Source organism: Phycodurus eques, chromosome 21, assembly GCF_024500275.1.
Source record: "Phycodurus eques isolate BA_2022a chromosome 21, UOR_Pequ_1.1, whole genome shotgun sequence".
NCBI classification, from domain to species: domain Eukaryota; kingdom Metazoa; phylum Chordata; class Actinopteri; order Syngnathiformes; family Syngnathidae; genus Phycodurus; species Phycodurus eques.
Genome location: NC_084545.1, coordinates 5,499,710 through 5,515,541, shown reverse-complemented (window position 1 = coordinate 5,515,541; position 15,832 = coordinate 5,499,710). Strand labels below are relative to the sequence as shown.

The 15,832-nt window shown below is 42.4% G+C and overlaps 1 protein-coding gene across 10 annotated transcripts in view; it reads left to right on the top strand.

Annotated features, from left to right (window-relative positions):
- The window catches only part of si:ch211-285f17.1 (sickle tail protein homolog), a 94,611-nt gene that overhangs the window by 8,239 nt on the left and 70,540 nt on the right, over positions 1-15,832 (top strand). For 5 of the 10 annotated variants that reach the window (XR_009767414.1, XM_061666991.1, XM_061666992.1 and 2 more), the window contains exon 1: positions 11,703-12,061. The exons of 1 other annotated variant lie outside the window; for it this stretch is intronic. Coding sequence is in view for 8 of the 9 variants with exons in the window: in XM_061666991.1 (XP_061522975.1) it covers positions 11,746-12,061 (316 nt within the window). In the remaining variant the exon portion in view is untranslated. Of the gene's footprint in view, positions 1-11,701; positions 12,062-15,832 lie in introns of those variants that run through there. 4 more of the 10 variants (XM_061666990.1, XM_061666996.1, XM_061667003.1 and 1 more) reach the window with 2 other exon arrangements.

The window sequence follows — 15,832 nt, the reverse complement described above, 5'->3', positions numbered from 1 at the left end:
TGTCTGAATCACAGTTAGTTAGCTAATTAGTTAATTAGAAAAGATCTTAGGGGCGCATTGTTTTTATTTGAGATGATTTGCTTGTATTGCAGTTAGTTATTTAGTCAAAAGTATGAGGCAAGATGTTATGTTTGGAGCACAGTTAGTTAGCCAGTTAGTTAATTGAGATGCATTTTTCCATCACTGTTGGTTAATTTATTAAAATAACGTAGCAAAAATTTTTTTTAGAGCTCAGTAAGTTAGTAGTTGGGAGGCATGCCCCAAGTGCCCCCTGGTTTTGCCACCTTTGACGATGCACATATAGGGATTTATTTAAACTTTTGGCAGTTAAAATCAATTTCCACATGGGTCATGTAAGGCAAACATCTAACTGAATGAATTGAATGAATTTTTAAGTCAAAATTAATGGCGGTGGTCTTCTGAGAGAAATTCTCGCAACTGATGTCTATGCGTTTTACATGACATAATACAGACATTTGATGAGTCAGCAAAAGTACGGGTAAAGACACTCCCGGTCACTGACGGCAAGCAGCTTCAGTCGGAGGTTCATGGTGAGGAAGCAAGCGGATGTTGATAAGTGTAAGGAACATCGCCCAGTGTGTGGGAACGTGTGCGTACACATGTAGAAAGTGCTGAGAAAGGGCCTTCTTTCTCTTCCGCCATGAGAAAAACACCTTCGACCCCAGCAGTGGTACATTCATACTGGAGGATTTTTTTTTTGTTTTTGTTTCTCATAAAAGTGCGCGCTGCCTCATCAGCAACATGGAAAAATGAGGAAACTAAATTCAGTTTTTTTTAAATTCGGTACTTCCTGGTTTGTCGGTCATGTCGGGCTAATCCACTTTGCTCATGGGAACGTCTGCTAACTAGCAGCTTGCTGAGGTCTGATCCTTCACTCCTGACTGTAATCTCGAGAAAAAGAGGCTTTTTAACCTGGGTGTACTGTGTCACATTTAAATCAAATTGATCCATCTTTGCGCATGAAAACTGACTGTTAAATACACTTTAATACTTGTCCGCATCGAAGCAGTTTCTACAAATTTCAAATGATTAATGTTTTTATTTTAAGTTAATTGGTTAGCTAGTTAGTTACTGATAATGTTATGCTTGGATCACAGTGAGATCATTTCACTTTTATATTGTACCAATGTGATTTACGAATTGTTCATTGCCAGTTGTCTTGTTGATATGCCGACCAAAATCTTTCCACCTTGGCGAAGGTCTTCTGAGTTTCTTTCTTGTCGGTTTTAGCTTTAACTTATATTTTCCTCATTTGAGGTCCCATGCGTGTCTACCCACAATCCCCCGGTGTATGTTTCACTTCCAACAGAAAGTTGACTGTGTTGCGGCCAGTAAGTGAGTTAAGGAGAACATTCATGACTTAACCTCAGAGCTCGAAGGGTGCTGCAGTTTTAATATTACGAGAAAAGTGGCTGCTCCCGACGGGTAGAGGTCTTTGATGTTTCAAATGAGGATCGGACGAGCCAGGTTAGGGCCAAAGATGCCCCACCCCCACCAGAGAGATTTAAGGAGCAGGAGGACCTCAGTGGGCTTCCTTTAATGCTTTAACTCCTTTCCCTCCTCATCTTTCTTCAATCGGCCTTCTTGGCACTCTCTGCTTCTCTGAGTCATCCAGCCACTTCATCAGTGGCTTAAGGCGGGGATTCTCAAACTTTTTTTCCAAGTACCTCCTCAACTCATAATCCTTAAACGTAACTACCATGTTTACCAGTTATGCCATAAAACGGATAAATTTGCCTATTTCCCGTCCCCCAAAAATAGTCGGAATGTTACGATGACAAATTTTAAAGTTTCAAGAAAAAAAAGTTGTTCTTTACAAACTTGACAACATATTTTTTCAGGATAAAAAGTTGTAATCTTTCGAGGCAAAAAAGTTGTATTTTAGTCAATATAAAGTTGTAACATTGCGATTTTAAAGTCAAAGTTTAATTGGCAAAGAAGGTCATAGTGAATTTCAAAAATTCAACTTTATTCTCATATTACGCCTTTTAGTCTGCAAAAAAGGCCTTTATTCAAAAAAGAAAAAAAAAAAAAAAAGGACTATAGTGTTCCCCAGCCTATGTGTGGCTTGTGAATTCACATTTTATTTCCTTTTTTGAAACCTATTCACCATTATTCACTGAACAAGCAGTAATTTCTGAAACACCCTACGATACCACAAGGGTTTGGCCAGAGCCCTGTTTTATAGAAAAGTCGTGCTTTGGCGCCATCTAGTGGCAATTTAGTGCTAAGGAGCGACGGAAGGAGCCAAAGCGCTGTCTAATTGAAAAATAGTTAGTTCACCTTTTTAGGGAGGTGAATTATTACTTATGGCTTTTCACTGTTTGCGACAGGTTTACTGTACTGTATACTGTATTAAAAAAAAAATGTCATGTTTGTGTGATATGTTACACCCATATCCAAGATTTTAATTAGCCCGATGTTAAGGTAGAGAGTAGTAATTGGTTTATAGTGTATTTAACTGGCACTGTATATGTATATGTACAGCAGGTATGAACTTTTTAAATTGATACAACATAATGATTTTTTGCAAATTATTTTGCGGCTCCCCACATTACGGCTTGTGATACCCCGGGGGTCTGGGGCCCCCAGTTTGAGAACCACTGGTTGAAGGAACCCCTCTGACAGATTTTTCATCAGCACCTTGGGGATGCACCGAAATGAGGTTTGGGGAGAGCGGCCTCGAAAACCGAGCCGAGGGGGTCTCGCTTGGGTCCGGACACAAGCGATGGAGAAACATGTGTACACAAATCTGTGATGAGTTCAAAGGTCACAGCAGATGTCAGACGAGGGGTGGGCCAGACTAACCCCTGACCCAGGTTTTTGAAATTGAAGGTGAATAAGTAACATGTGTGTTCTACTTTTCCCGTGCCTCGCTTTTCTTAAAGACACGTTTGATGTATTAACGAAGTGGAACAAAGAGCCAGTGTGGCTGAAGTGCAGATGTTCCAACACGTATTAGGGCCATACTGAATAGAAGGACACAGTATAGAATGGAGTAAGCCTTTATATGTCCTGCAATGGGGGAAATTCCGTTTTTATTCCAGCAATCCTAACGGTATGATTTCTACTGCTCTTACAATAGTACGACCTTCTTGTGGTTGCAGTTTTTATTGGCAAAATTACATTTTTCTCGTAACTTTATTGGTAATCATCAAAAAAAAAGTCATGATTATTGCAACCGTTTTGTTGTGCAATTCTCACTCGCCTCTGAATATTATGACTGTTTCTTATTTTTTTAATTTATATGGCTGGATGGATATATGACTATTTTGATAATTCCACGACTTTATTCACTGATTTTTAAACCATTTATTTACAGCCCTAATACTGTTATATTATTATCGCAACTGTTTTCATACTTTTCTGACTGTTCTGTCAATTCTATTCTGTCGACTATTCTCGCTATATTATGACTTTTTCTCTTTTTTGTTATTGTGGTAATTCTTTAGCTTTATTATTTTTGGTACAGCCCTCAATCCTCCTTCCTACAAAGAACTAATAGTGAAACTCTTTTGTTGAACATTTCACCTTTTAAATAAGTTACACTAAAACCCTTTTTAGCCCATCGATGAAGTAAATAAGATGCTGTGGTGTAAAAGATTCACTTTGACTTTTTGGGGTTCCCCTGGCCAGGGTGCAAAACGACAGCCTGCAGCTCTTCCCCGGTGCCATTCATCACAATCAGCCTCAAGTCAGCACCGCTTTTGGAGCGCTGTTAATTCCTTTCATTGCCATAAAAGATAAGCCATAAAGACCGGAGCTCATCACTCCTGTCGCAGAGCTCCATCATTGCATAATGGAAGGAAGTCGAGGATCTTTTTTTTTTTTTTGGTCTCTTGAGCGCACATATGTTAGATCACGAGGCCTTCTTTACCCCCAAATCTCCACTATCTATTCTAGCATTTTAACAGTGATTTATTTCAGAACCACCCGCATTTCCAGCTTTAAATCTAGTGCCCCTGCATTCCCACTGTGTGTGTCGGGCTTCATCAGATGATTATCTGCTGTGTCCTGTGTTGGCCCCGACCCACACTGTTGGCTCAGCACATCTCAGATGCCAGCCTGTGTGTGTGTGTGTGTGTGTGCGCGCGCGTATGTGTGTGTGCGCGCGTGTGTGTGTCCACTGATTCATACAGTTGTTGGACTTCCTGTCCCGCATTGTGACACTGATGCCCACGTTTGCTGTCACTGCAGTTCACGTGTCATTGGATCCGTAATGTCGCTCACCAGCCCCTGGGTTTTTTTCTTTGTTTTTTCTTTCCACCACCCTCAGTATTGCTTAAAATGCAAATTTCCTTGTTTTGGAACAGTAAATGACCAACACAATTGTCTTTGCAGTGGTGGGAATACAGTAGTGCCTTGAAATACGAATGAGACAATTTACGACTTTTTCGAAATACGAGCCGTTGTTCGGATTATTTGTGTGTGTGTGTGTGTGTGTGTGTGTGTGCGCGCGCAAAAAGACTGAGATACGAGTGCTGTATGGTGGCAGAGGAGTCAACGCACTTCATAACAAGGAGTTTGTTTGCTGTTAGCAGTTTGGCAGCTCGAGAATAATTCTTCAAAAAGAGGCTTCAAGCTATTGCCAATGTCAATATAAGTTAACTGTCAATTCATTAATTATAATTTTGCTTTCTTCCAAAATGTTTCAAGTATTAAATTAAATTATGGAAAATATTACATTTTTCAACTTAAAATATCCATCCATCCATCCAATTTCTGTACCGCTTCTCCTCACTAGGGTCGCGGGCGTGCTGGTGCCTATCCCAGCTATCATCGGGCAGGAGGCGGGGTACACCCTCAACTGGTTGCCAGCCCATCGCAGGGCACATACAAACAAACAACCATTCGCACTCACATCACACCTACGGGCAATTTAGAGTTGTCAATTAACCTAGCATGCATGTTTTTGGGATGTGGGAGGAAACCGGAGTGCGTGGAGAAAACCCACACAGGCACGGGGAGAACATGCAAATTCCACACAGGCGGGACGGGGGATTGAACTCCTCAGAACTGTGAGACAGTTCAAACTCCACACAGGCAGGGCCGGGGATTGAACCCGGGTCCTCAGAACTGTGAGGCTGACGCTCTAACCAGTCGTCCACCGTGCCGCTCAACTTAAAATATTTCAATTAATTGAAGTACATATAAATATATTTTTAAAATGTTTACTTTTACTAAATTACCATCAATTGAATTAAATTATGGACACAATTAGTCACTCAGGATCAAACTCTTTCCACCAACAGTCACGTGTAAAAAGAACTCAACCAGCTTGGATCAAATGTATTGTTGAAATATTTAAAACTCAATTTCTCACTTTTCTTCTTGGCCTAGGAGTGAAAATGCACTTGTGGCGTAGGTCCTTTCCCTTCGATGTTGACTGAGGTGAAGTCTCATGAGCAGGATTCCCCAACACAGAAACCAATATTGTTCCTCTTTCATTATTCATGTCTCGTAATGTTATAAATGTCAAGCAGAGGATTTATTTCTTATGTTGTCATTTGCATCTAAAATTGAGGAAGTCGGGGGTTACCGCTGTTTTTTTCCAAGGGCTTAGTCTCGAAGGATTGATTGATTTATTTTCATGCTGTGTGGTGTCTGTGTGAAAATATCCAGGGGCTCAATATCTAATGAGGATAAAAAAAGCAGGAGTGACTCATCAGGCCACATGGGGGCCCCAGAGATAGAACATCTAGGAGGGATGACTCCTCTGGGACTCAAAAGGCAGGAGAGAAGAAGCACTCACATAAGAGCAGACCTCCACTAAGGCAGAAACAAACAATCCCAAATGTGTACACCTATACCTTCTATATCGTCGTCGTTGGGTGGAATCCTTTCATCTCCAAAAATCACTCACTTACAGGAACTACAGAAAACACGGCAACTTGCTTGAGTTACCAAACACTGCATTGTTCAAGTTGGTGTTAAATACCTAATATTGCTGCACCAACATTAACACAACACCGCTGCAAAATCATGTTCAATCGTTATTATTACGCTGTGATTGATTAAAATGGTAGAAAGTCTCATCCCGACCAGACAAAAAGCTTTGAATACTTCACAAACACAAACGACTGCGGTTACATCATCTTAGCAAACTCTTTGTCAAAGGTCTTAGAGGCATGCGTGATGCAGTAAATTAAACTCAAAATGTTTTTCTTCTCGACTGTTTTACGAGCCATTGATCCTTGTCCAGATAATGTTCTTTACTCATTTACTCACCCAAAATTTCCACGGCCCTTATACTTGTGCTTTCGTACTTCCGGTTCTGCTCCTGGCTATGAATTTGGTGATGCTGGGAGAGTCCCTTCGTTTATTTTGTTGCACTTTCTGCTCTGTTGCCAGGAAATCACCCTCACGAGACCTTTTCGCTTTCGGTGCGATGCATGACACACAGATAAATGCTACTATGATGGCGACTACTTTCTCAATTCGCAGGCTCTACTCACCTACAGAAGGAGTGGAAGTCCACCATGTGACGTTTTGACTGCTAACAGAGTGTTAATTAGTCAATGCGTCTCATTGTTCAGCTGACTTTGAGTCCGTTTTTAGTTCTTGACTGCTACGAAGTCATACTGGAAATACCATAATCCCTTTTCATATTCACAGGTCACTATTCACAAATTCACCTATTTGCATTTTTTTGTTTTGTTTTTTTAACGTGGAGCTCATCTCCAGCTATTTGCTATAATATTCACCTGCCACCAAAGCCCCGTCTAAATAGGAATTGGTGTCAAGGGAGTATGTTGTAGTGATACATCTCGACTGAGAAACACGCTTTGTATGTCGGGGAGCACATAAGTTTAGCCCGGGTTGTTAGCTGTTGTTATGGAAAGTTTTCCATAGAGTTTTTTCAAACTAAAATCTTCTGTAAGCCATTTATTTCTAATAGTCGTGTTGTAAGGTGAGTTCGAAATGACATTGAAATGCTTCGAGATCATGACCAAGCTCGTAACTAAATTTACTTATCAAATCAATTTTTCCACTTGAATTTAACCGAAATGCCATTAATCTATTCTAGCCCTGCCCCCTTGCACACACTACATTATTGGTGTTTTTACTCAAGCAAAATAGCATGTAAAGAGAATGTAAAGAAATTAACTTCCATCCATCCATTCATTTTCTGAGCCGCTTCTCCTCACTAGGGTCGCGGGCGTGCTGCAGCCTATCCCAGCTGTCATCGGGCAGGAGGCGGGGTACACCCTGAACTAGTTGCCAGCCAATCGCAGGGCACATACAAACAAACAAACAAACAACCATTCACACTCACATTCACACCTACGGGCAATTTCTGAATAAATTTATTTATTTATTGAAGTGTAATTACTGTCCCTACTGTAGTACCGTATTCATGTGTCGCATGTGTGCCTTAAAGGGGCGTGGCATAGTGAATGACATCAGGAGCTGGAGTCGGGTTGGCAGCTCCTTGGGAGTGTAGTCATTTCTTATTTGTGTGCTTGACTATTTGACTGACCCGGTAAGCGGCTGAAAGTGGATTGGCGATTGTGAGGACATTACAGTACCATAATTGCACAATTATTTTAATGTTTTTACTTCGTTCACTCACTTGTTGCAAAAAATGTGTCTTGCAACACAAAGCAAAAAAATAAAATGGCAGCTCGTAACATGCAGCACTCGAAAGTCAAGGTACCGCTGTATTTAGTTTATTTGCTAGCTATTCGCAGGAGGGCTTTGTCACTTTTATCGAACAGAAATTCCTATTGGTATAGAAAAGAGATACACTACACTAAAAATTCACTGATAGAATATTGATTGTTTGTTCTGGTGAGAAATTGTTGCTCTGAAGAGTTGTGTTGCCTCTGTTGGTGCATGAAATCAACTGACTTTGTAATGTAGAAGTTTCCAATGTGTTTATTTAGAGCTGTTTTTATAGATTGTTGTGCTGTAGCGTATCACAGCGAATGATCACAATTGAAATTGGAGTTGTAACTTTCATGTGGTTAGCAGCAGCACAGGAGCACGCACACACGCACATAAATACTCTTGAAAATGCTATTGTTGTGCATGTCTGTTGGCCTTGCAGGGTGCCTCCAGTAACTGATTCAGTGGCTGCTGGTGAGTAATGACTCATGGTGGCGGGGAGGGAGCCCTCTGTAGAAATGTCTGGGAGAAAAACCCCCAGGGGCAGGCAAAACATCTACTTTAAATCCTCAGCAGGGACTATGCACCTCAAGACGCTCACCCCCACACACCAAGATGGTTGTTTGACACCCCACACTCTCAGAAATTAAGACTACCTTCTCTACTACAATGACTTGTCACTGCAGTAGGACTCCCAAAGATACTGCTTTTGTACGCTTGACACTTTAAGAGACTGGGAACGCACATGTACCTTTTTGGCCCTGGAAAAGGCACAAACTGTGACCTGAGACAAATAATTAGACCTATGTACTGTATATTGCAAGTTTAACCACAAAGTTAGCAAAAAACATACCACAACTGACTGTGTGAGATAAACGTATCTTGGATGTTGCACATTTTAGGTTTGTGCTGTACTATCAATGCTGTGCATATTAACAATTGTCCAAAAAGGGCTGCAGCGATTCATCGACCAACTTGAATAATTTGATTGCAAAAACGTCGTAGCAAAATCTCTGCCTTGAAGCTTCTCAGGGAGATTTTTTTCACACAGGGTATGAGGTTCTTGAAGCCACTCAACAGAGCAAAAACTTACGCAGGAAAACTCTCCGTAACTTCCGCAAACAACCCAGCGTAAATCTAGCTCCTCCCTGAAATAAAAAGACATCGAACATTCAAGATAAATGTTTTCAGCCTCCTTCCTTGACACTATTTACTACTTTCCTATTAGCCGCGGCTTTGCTGGCATCTTGCGGCATCTTAAAGCATTACAGAGAGCGCATAAAAAATGCAAATAGGTGAATTCCTAAATAGTGACCTGCGAATAGGTACGTGTTCTCTTTTACAAGATTTATCATTTTTTTCATCCAATGACATCATCCAGCTTCCCACTTACTCCAAATTGAGCAATTAAAAAGTCTTGTTCATTAATTAGCGCTTACATTCAAAAAATTGTTGTAGGAATGAACAAAGGACTTGTTTGAACTCGAGTTGACATGAGTCAGCCATCCTTTTTCTTTTAACCTTATTCATAGCAAAATAAGATTTTTTTTAAATTTTCTTTTTAAATACTATGATCATGGTTCTCGAAGTTTCCCACCACCAAATACCATAATATAAACACCAACTTCAATTATTGGAATGTTTTTTCCCCACACTCTTAAAAATTGACATATAGTGGTGCCCTGAGATATGAGTGACCGGACTTCTGGGTTTTTCGGGGTATGAGCTGTTGCCCAGGAAGGAATGCCCTGGATCAGCTGCTTTGTCCGGTGAGGCCTAGGTACAGCCATATCTTGAAAATGGCACATCTTCTCCCAACATGGCTGCCAGGTAATGGGCAGAGAGTATTATGTAAATTTGCAGAATCGTGAGATCACAGTTCTTTAAAATTTAGAATTACTCGCTCACAGACACATTTTAAAAAATAGACAGCAACAAAAAAAAAAAATAAAGTATTCACCTGAGTAATTTCACACTTGATGGGTGAGCAAGCACCCCGGAGATGCAGCTATTTGCATACCAGCAATTAAAAAGTAAATATTCCCTAACATGACATGGCCGAGTAACATGTCAACACCAGGTTTTATTATTTCATATAAAGAGGCATTTCATGATCCGTCGCATTTTGCAAAAACACAGTCCTAACTAGAACGTTGAAATTATAACCTTCTCTAAACGCTATGCTATTTTAAACCTTTGAAATGGGCTCTACCACACTTTTGTATACTGTACAGTAAAACGTGGCTTCAAGGCTGGGAGGCTTCCAGTCCACACAGAGGGCTTTCATCTACTCCAACACACACAAATAACAAGCTAACCATACTGAGAGAATTTAAATAAAACCCATATGGAGTCGTGGTTGTCCTTAGTTTGAGGTAATCCCTGGTAGCATGCTGCTAACGCAGCAGAACCGAGCCTGCCGGTGACGCGAACGCGCAAATCCGACAGTTTCCGATATCCAATCGCACCATAATGGCGCTCCATCCTCTTCGCGTTTACCTCACTTCCCACAAATGCTGCGACTCCCATGCAGTACTTTTTAGAATCCCAATGTTGTCATCGCCGGGGAACGAATGTAGGTCAATCTGCTTTGCCTCATTTAAAGCCATGCAGATATTTGGCCATCGTATTAATATTGCATATCCATACAGCCGGCGATGCTTGTTCGGAGGGTTGCTAACATGTTCCTAAAAACTGATACTCACATTCATTCATAGAGTATGTGTTAAGACTGTTTCCAGTATAATTTTATACCAGGATGTTTCCCTTTTTATAAAATGAGCGGCATACAAAGTGTTGCTCTTTTGTAACATGTTGTGTGGACACGCTTGAGCCAGTGGCTATCTATAATCCATTTTGTGGTGTTTAGTCAGTCAGCAGCACGCAATTCAATGGCATCCCCGTGTAATATATCACATGTGCGGCAGTGAGTGTCAAGAGGTATCCAGATGAAAATAGCCTCCTGTCATGACCAGTCTCCAGAGTTCATGAATCAGAACCTCTGCAAAGTAAACGTTTTCCAATCCAACGACTGCCATGAAATCCTCTTTTCACGTGGAAAGTTGCCCCACGAGCGACATAGTTTGGCAACCGTCGCTGCAGGTTCGCGTGCAGGCCAAGCGTTCGCTCTTAGCAATTTGTCAAAGTGGGAAAATGTGTTTGTTTCATAGAGAAACTGTGATCTTCTCTTCCGTGTGTTTCTCTTTGAGAACAACTTCTTCTCTTTGCACACCCCCCTCCCTTTTTTCTTTTTCTTTTCACAGCTGATGTTTTTGGCGCAGCAAATCATACAGACCCATGCACCGCACACACACACACACACACACACACACACACACACGCTCGCTCCTTTTGCGCTTTTTAATTCTCCGCAAAATCCACCCGCCAAGCGGGAGGGCGAGCATGTGAGAGCGCGATTCTTCACTCGGCTCGTCGGATCGCCATCTGACGTGAGGAGAAGGAGTGCAAAGCGTCTACAGGGAATAGAGATGAAAGAGTAAATGATGAATGGAGGGAAGACTAGGAGAAGGGGTGAAAGCAGCACAAGAGCAAGCCTGGTGATTGAACCGAAGCGATGCACTGATGACACGAAGCGGTGCGCTCACATCTGGAACAGCTTCAGGAGCTGCACCTGAAGGAGGACTTTTGCTCTTTCTTTTCTTCTTTGTTGGCCTCTTTAAATTTGAATCTCTCTGGAGTGCCGGAATGCCGTTGAGCATGTGCAACTGAAAAACAAGAGGACACAAACATGGGAAGCAAACTTACAAGGTAGGCATGTGATGCTGACGGAGTGAACAACATTGCACAAAGGAGGATTAAAGAGTCACTTGAGACTAAGATTCTGTTAGTTTTGGCACAGCTCGTCCTGCTACTCCACAGGTTTATGCACATGCACACAGTTTGTTTTGGAGAATGATCCCAGGAGGCCACGCCAGGAGAGGAGAGCACCTTTCAGAGAGCTAATAATCCCCCACCCCCTTCACCTCCCCAAAGTCCCCTCCCTCCACGGGCCTCCCAGCCTACCTGCACCAGTCACAACACGCTGGAGAGCCGCGGGGTGCTCAGAGAGTCCACGGGACACAGCCACAGAGACCGACTGAGATTTACCGAAGCGGGATGTCAAAAACCTCCAGGCTGGCCCGGCCTCCCTCAGCCGGTGCCGGATCCAAGCTGCCCTCCCCCAGGAAGGAATGCCCTGGCACAGCTCCTTTGGCCGGTCAGGCCCGTGTGCAGAGCGTGGGTGAGAAGCTGATGAGGGCGGGCACTGACCGTGTGTTAACCAGGCAGAAATCGCTCACGGACAAAACACAGAGCAAAACCCAGGTGGTACAAAAGGGCCCAGGTGAGGCGGGACCTACCATGGAGTCAAACCCTCCAAAGAGTAGAACCAGCACGCCTAAAGTGTCCAACCAGCATCAAAGCTCTGTCCACAGTAAGTCATCGTGTAAATATCATCGTCAACCCGTATCTACTCATTCAGTAACGCTAAACCTTGAACACGGTCCTTCTCATGTTTCAAAGTGGTCCTCTTTTTGTTGGTTAAATTTAGGGTTTAAGGCTTTTATGCTTGCCTCCCTTTGAATCTGTCCATTACTCATCTTCTTAGCCTCCTGGAAAGGAAATTAATTTATTGCATCAACCTCAAAAACCACACTTGTTGCTAAGATATTTATTCAAATCACAAGAGTAGTTTTTTTGTTGGCTCGCAGTCACCCACAAAGTTTGAAGTGTGCTTGATATGACCTGGAGATGTAAAACTGTTTGTGAGATGCAGCACAACTATGCCATTTATAGAAGCATTCGTTCATATTTGGCTGGATTTTTCACTGACAGTTTGATCCATGGTAAACCTTTGAGACAAACAAATCCATGTTTCCTGCAATCATGGGTATGCTTGCCCCCAGTTGCTATCACTTTGGTCTGGCACAGTGAAACTGAAAAAGGAACAGCAAATATTGCTGCGCCTCAGTGGGGCACTGATTACGAAGGAAGGGGTGTGCTCTTGAAGAAAGGAGTCTTATCATTCACTTTTGACTCTCACTAGACTCCCAACTCTGCAGGGCGCCAGCTTTCACTGTCGTGTCGGGGTCACACTCACATTAGGAATCTCAACAAGTTTCTATATTGTACTGTTGGCGTTTGGCTGACAGATCCTATATCTTCCTGTCAGCTTCTCTCAAAGAAATCATCGGAGGAAAGCAGGTGGGTTTTAGACTTTGGGGCGGATGGAGTCATAGGCAGCAGAAAGTGGGGTGAAGTTGGTAAGAGAGTGACAGAAGGAGGTCAGGAATGTGAGCAGGGCATGCATGCTGAGAAATGAACAGGTCTTGAGCCCTGACTGTGCGCGAATCCCTCCCTGCGGTTAAAAAAAAAGTGTGCTTGTGGGTTACTAAGGGGGCAGGTTTGTACTGGAAACCAGATGTTTCTGTGAATACCAATCAGGATTATGTCTCTTTGTGAGGGTCTTCACAGAGCTAAAATGTCCCCCGTCAGCCCATCTTTATACTTCGTGCTTTCTCCCAGTTCCCTTTCAGTCTAATGTATTCTGTCAGAATTTTCACAGAAAGCAAAAGATACATCCAGCCATAGAATGTACAAAGGCTGATCACAACCGCTGAACCTGAACAGGATAGAAAATAGATGAATGGAAAATCAAACTTTGGACATTCCATGTAAATGCATTTCTCTGGTCCCCCAAGGTGCTGCTATTTCCAGGGCATGATGGCAGCTGAAAGAAAAGAACTACGGGGTCATGTACAAGGCAAAGACAATAAGTGCATGTGACAGGTGACATTTCCACTGTGTGAAAGCTTCAGAGCTGACCGCTGCTTGACACACGGCCCAATTTCAGACTTTTAGAAGGTTAATTTTACTTCTGATACTGTTTGAAAGTACATTTCCAACAAGGTGTGGACTAGCACGGCCAATAGTTTTAGGCTATGTGGACCTTGACCAAGCGATTGCTGTTTTCATTTTATTCATTCTCACTTCTCCTCTTGCTCAACCTGAAAGTAACTTAGCCAATGTATCAAAACGTGGGCCCTCAGGTTATCCTGCCCCATCATGTAAGGATTTGTTCACATGCCCCTTTGGAGATGCAGTCGGGCGCGTTTCTGCGATGAACTCATCTCTTAGTGAGCGACTTGGCACGGTGAGGAACTGACAACTTGCTTGTGTTTCTTCACGTCCGCAACGTTTGTCACCAAGCAAGTGATTGCAGGATTGAAACACATCATTATACAAGGTGATGACAAAAGGGAGATGTTTTTAGAAGAATTAAAAAACATCATTGAAATCGCACTACCCATCTGTTGAGGGTTGAAGCCTGATAACATTAACGACTGCCTTTTTTTCTACATTGACAGTTTTTTTTTCCTGGTCTTTTGTTAATAGTTTCAGCATCTTTGACTTGAGATAGGCAATCTTCAGCCTGCCTGGGAAAAGTGCAACAAAAGAGATCTTTTCATCCAAATGCAGCATGTAAAGATGGGACAATACCTCCCCTGGAAGAGTGAGTCATTAGAAACATGAGATTACAGTATGTGGGCTAATGGTGCGTTCACGGACTTGCAGTCTGGGTTTGCAAATGAGTGCACATGACTCATCCCTCGAAACAGAAACAGACGAAAAATCAGGCTGGTGAACAACAAGAAAGGGTGTTGCTTATGTGATCACTCATGAGTGTGTATTGTAAATCCTCCCCACTGGGACTGCTGTGTTTTTCCTCCGGGGGTGTAATTTGCGGTGGGTGTTCGTTTTTTCTCCCCTTGGCTCCTGAGGCAGGAGACACGGTAGAGGTGATTGGCTGCAGCTGTAGAGTAAATTAAAAAGGCAATCTCATGGAAGACCACCATGGTTTCGAGGCTCCATTTGATGAATTTCTACTTTTGAGTTGTCAAAAGTTCTGTTTGGATTATGCCGCATAGTTTCCAAAGGAATCCCTAACAGTCATTCAACTTTTTTTTCCCTTCCCTGAATAACTCTCTCATTCACATTCTTCAGGCCAAGCAGTCTGAGGTAAAAAAAAAAACAGTCTTCAGGACCTACTGACCTACACAGACACTTTTGAGTCTCCATGTCGCTCCATAAATCATCTCCAAAATAGCACAGATAGAAACATTTTCAGTCAAGCCTTTCATCTCAAAGACTAAAGAAAAAAAACTCCAGTTCTGTGTATAGTGATATTTTCCCTTTAAAAAGTACTTTTCAGTCTTTAAATGACAAGGAGACAATTAGGTTTTTGGTGGTCTTTTTAAATGTTGCGAACAGCAATTATGCAATGAAGATGAAGACGAGAAATTAGCTTCAGGTTCCACTGGGATCATCGCATTAACCTTTTATTTTGGCAAAGGACTTTTTCTTGTGATCATTATTAATGTGTACCATGTGATTTCCACACTGAGGAGGATAATAAGGCATAGTTAAATCGCTTTCATGGACTGCAGGCACGGCAAACACATTTAGATATCACATTTATGACCATTTTCCATTGGCAAAAGCAGCTACTGCGACTTTTATTTCCAGTACCTGCTCAGTCGTGGTTCTAAGCACCAGCGACCTCATACCATCTCGGTGATGTAAACCATAACCGTTTGCTTATTGGTCAAGCAAATTCCAGTACGGGTGCCCTATTAACATAAATACTGCAGATGTGTGGTGACAACAGTGGATTGCAACACAGTGAATCCCGGGTGTTAAATTTCACAGTCTGGTCGTGGCTAGCGGTATTCTGCCTCTGTTACTTCTCTGATACAATGTCAGAAGCTGGCAAATTTGTGGGCCGATCACAGCCCCATTCCCCATCGGTACCAAGTTGGGAAAATGCCAGCTTAGATGACGGCCAAAGTGAAAGAGGCCAGTGTCCTTGAACCGCTTTGACTGGCTCTCTGTTGTGAGATTCATGCCAGAAAACTAAAGAATTTAAGTCCTGGAGGCTGTTTTGTTACTGAGAAAATAAAGGCCCTCATCCACAGCTATCACACGCGGGATGGGTAAAACGAGGAGTGTGTGTGAGATCTCTTTGAATCTCTGTCAAGTGTGTGACAGAAGAAGGTTTCTCAACCCCTTCATATAGTTGCTCCTTTGGGCTTCTGCTTCTTGCACCTGGCAGTCAGCGCCCCCTGCTGTGCAGCCAATGTGATTTTAGATTGGCTCGTTGGCAGCTTAATGGAGCCTGAAGTCTTGTGTAGAGTTACGTCAGTGT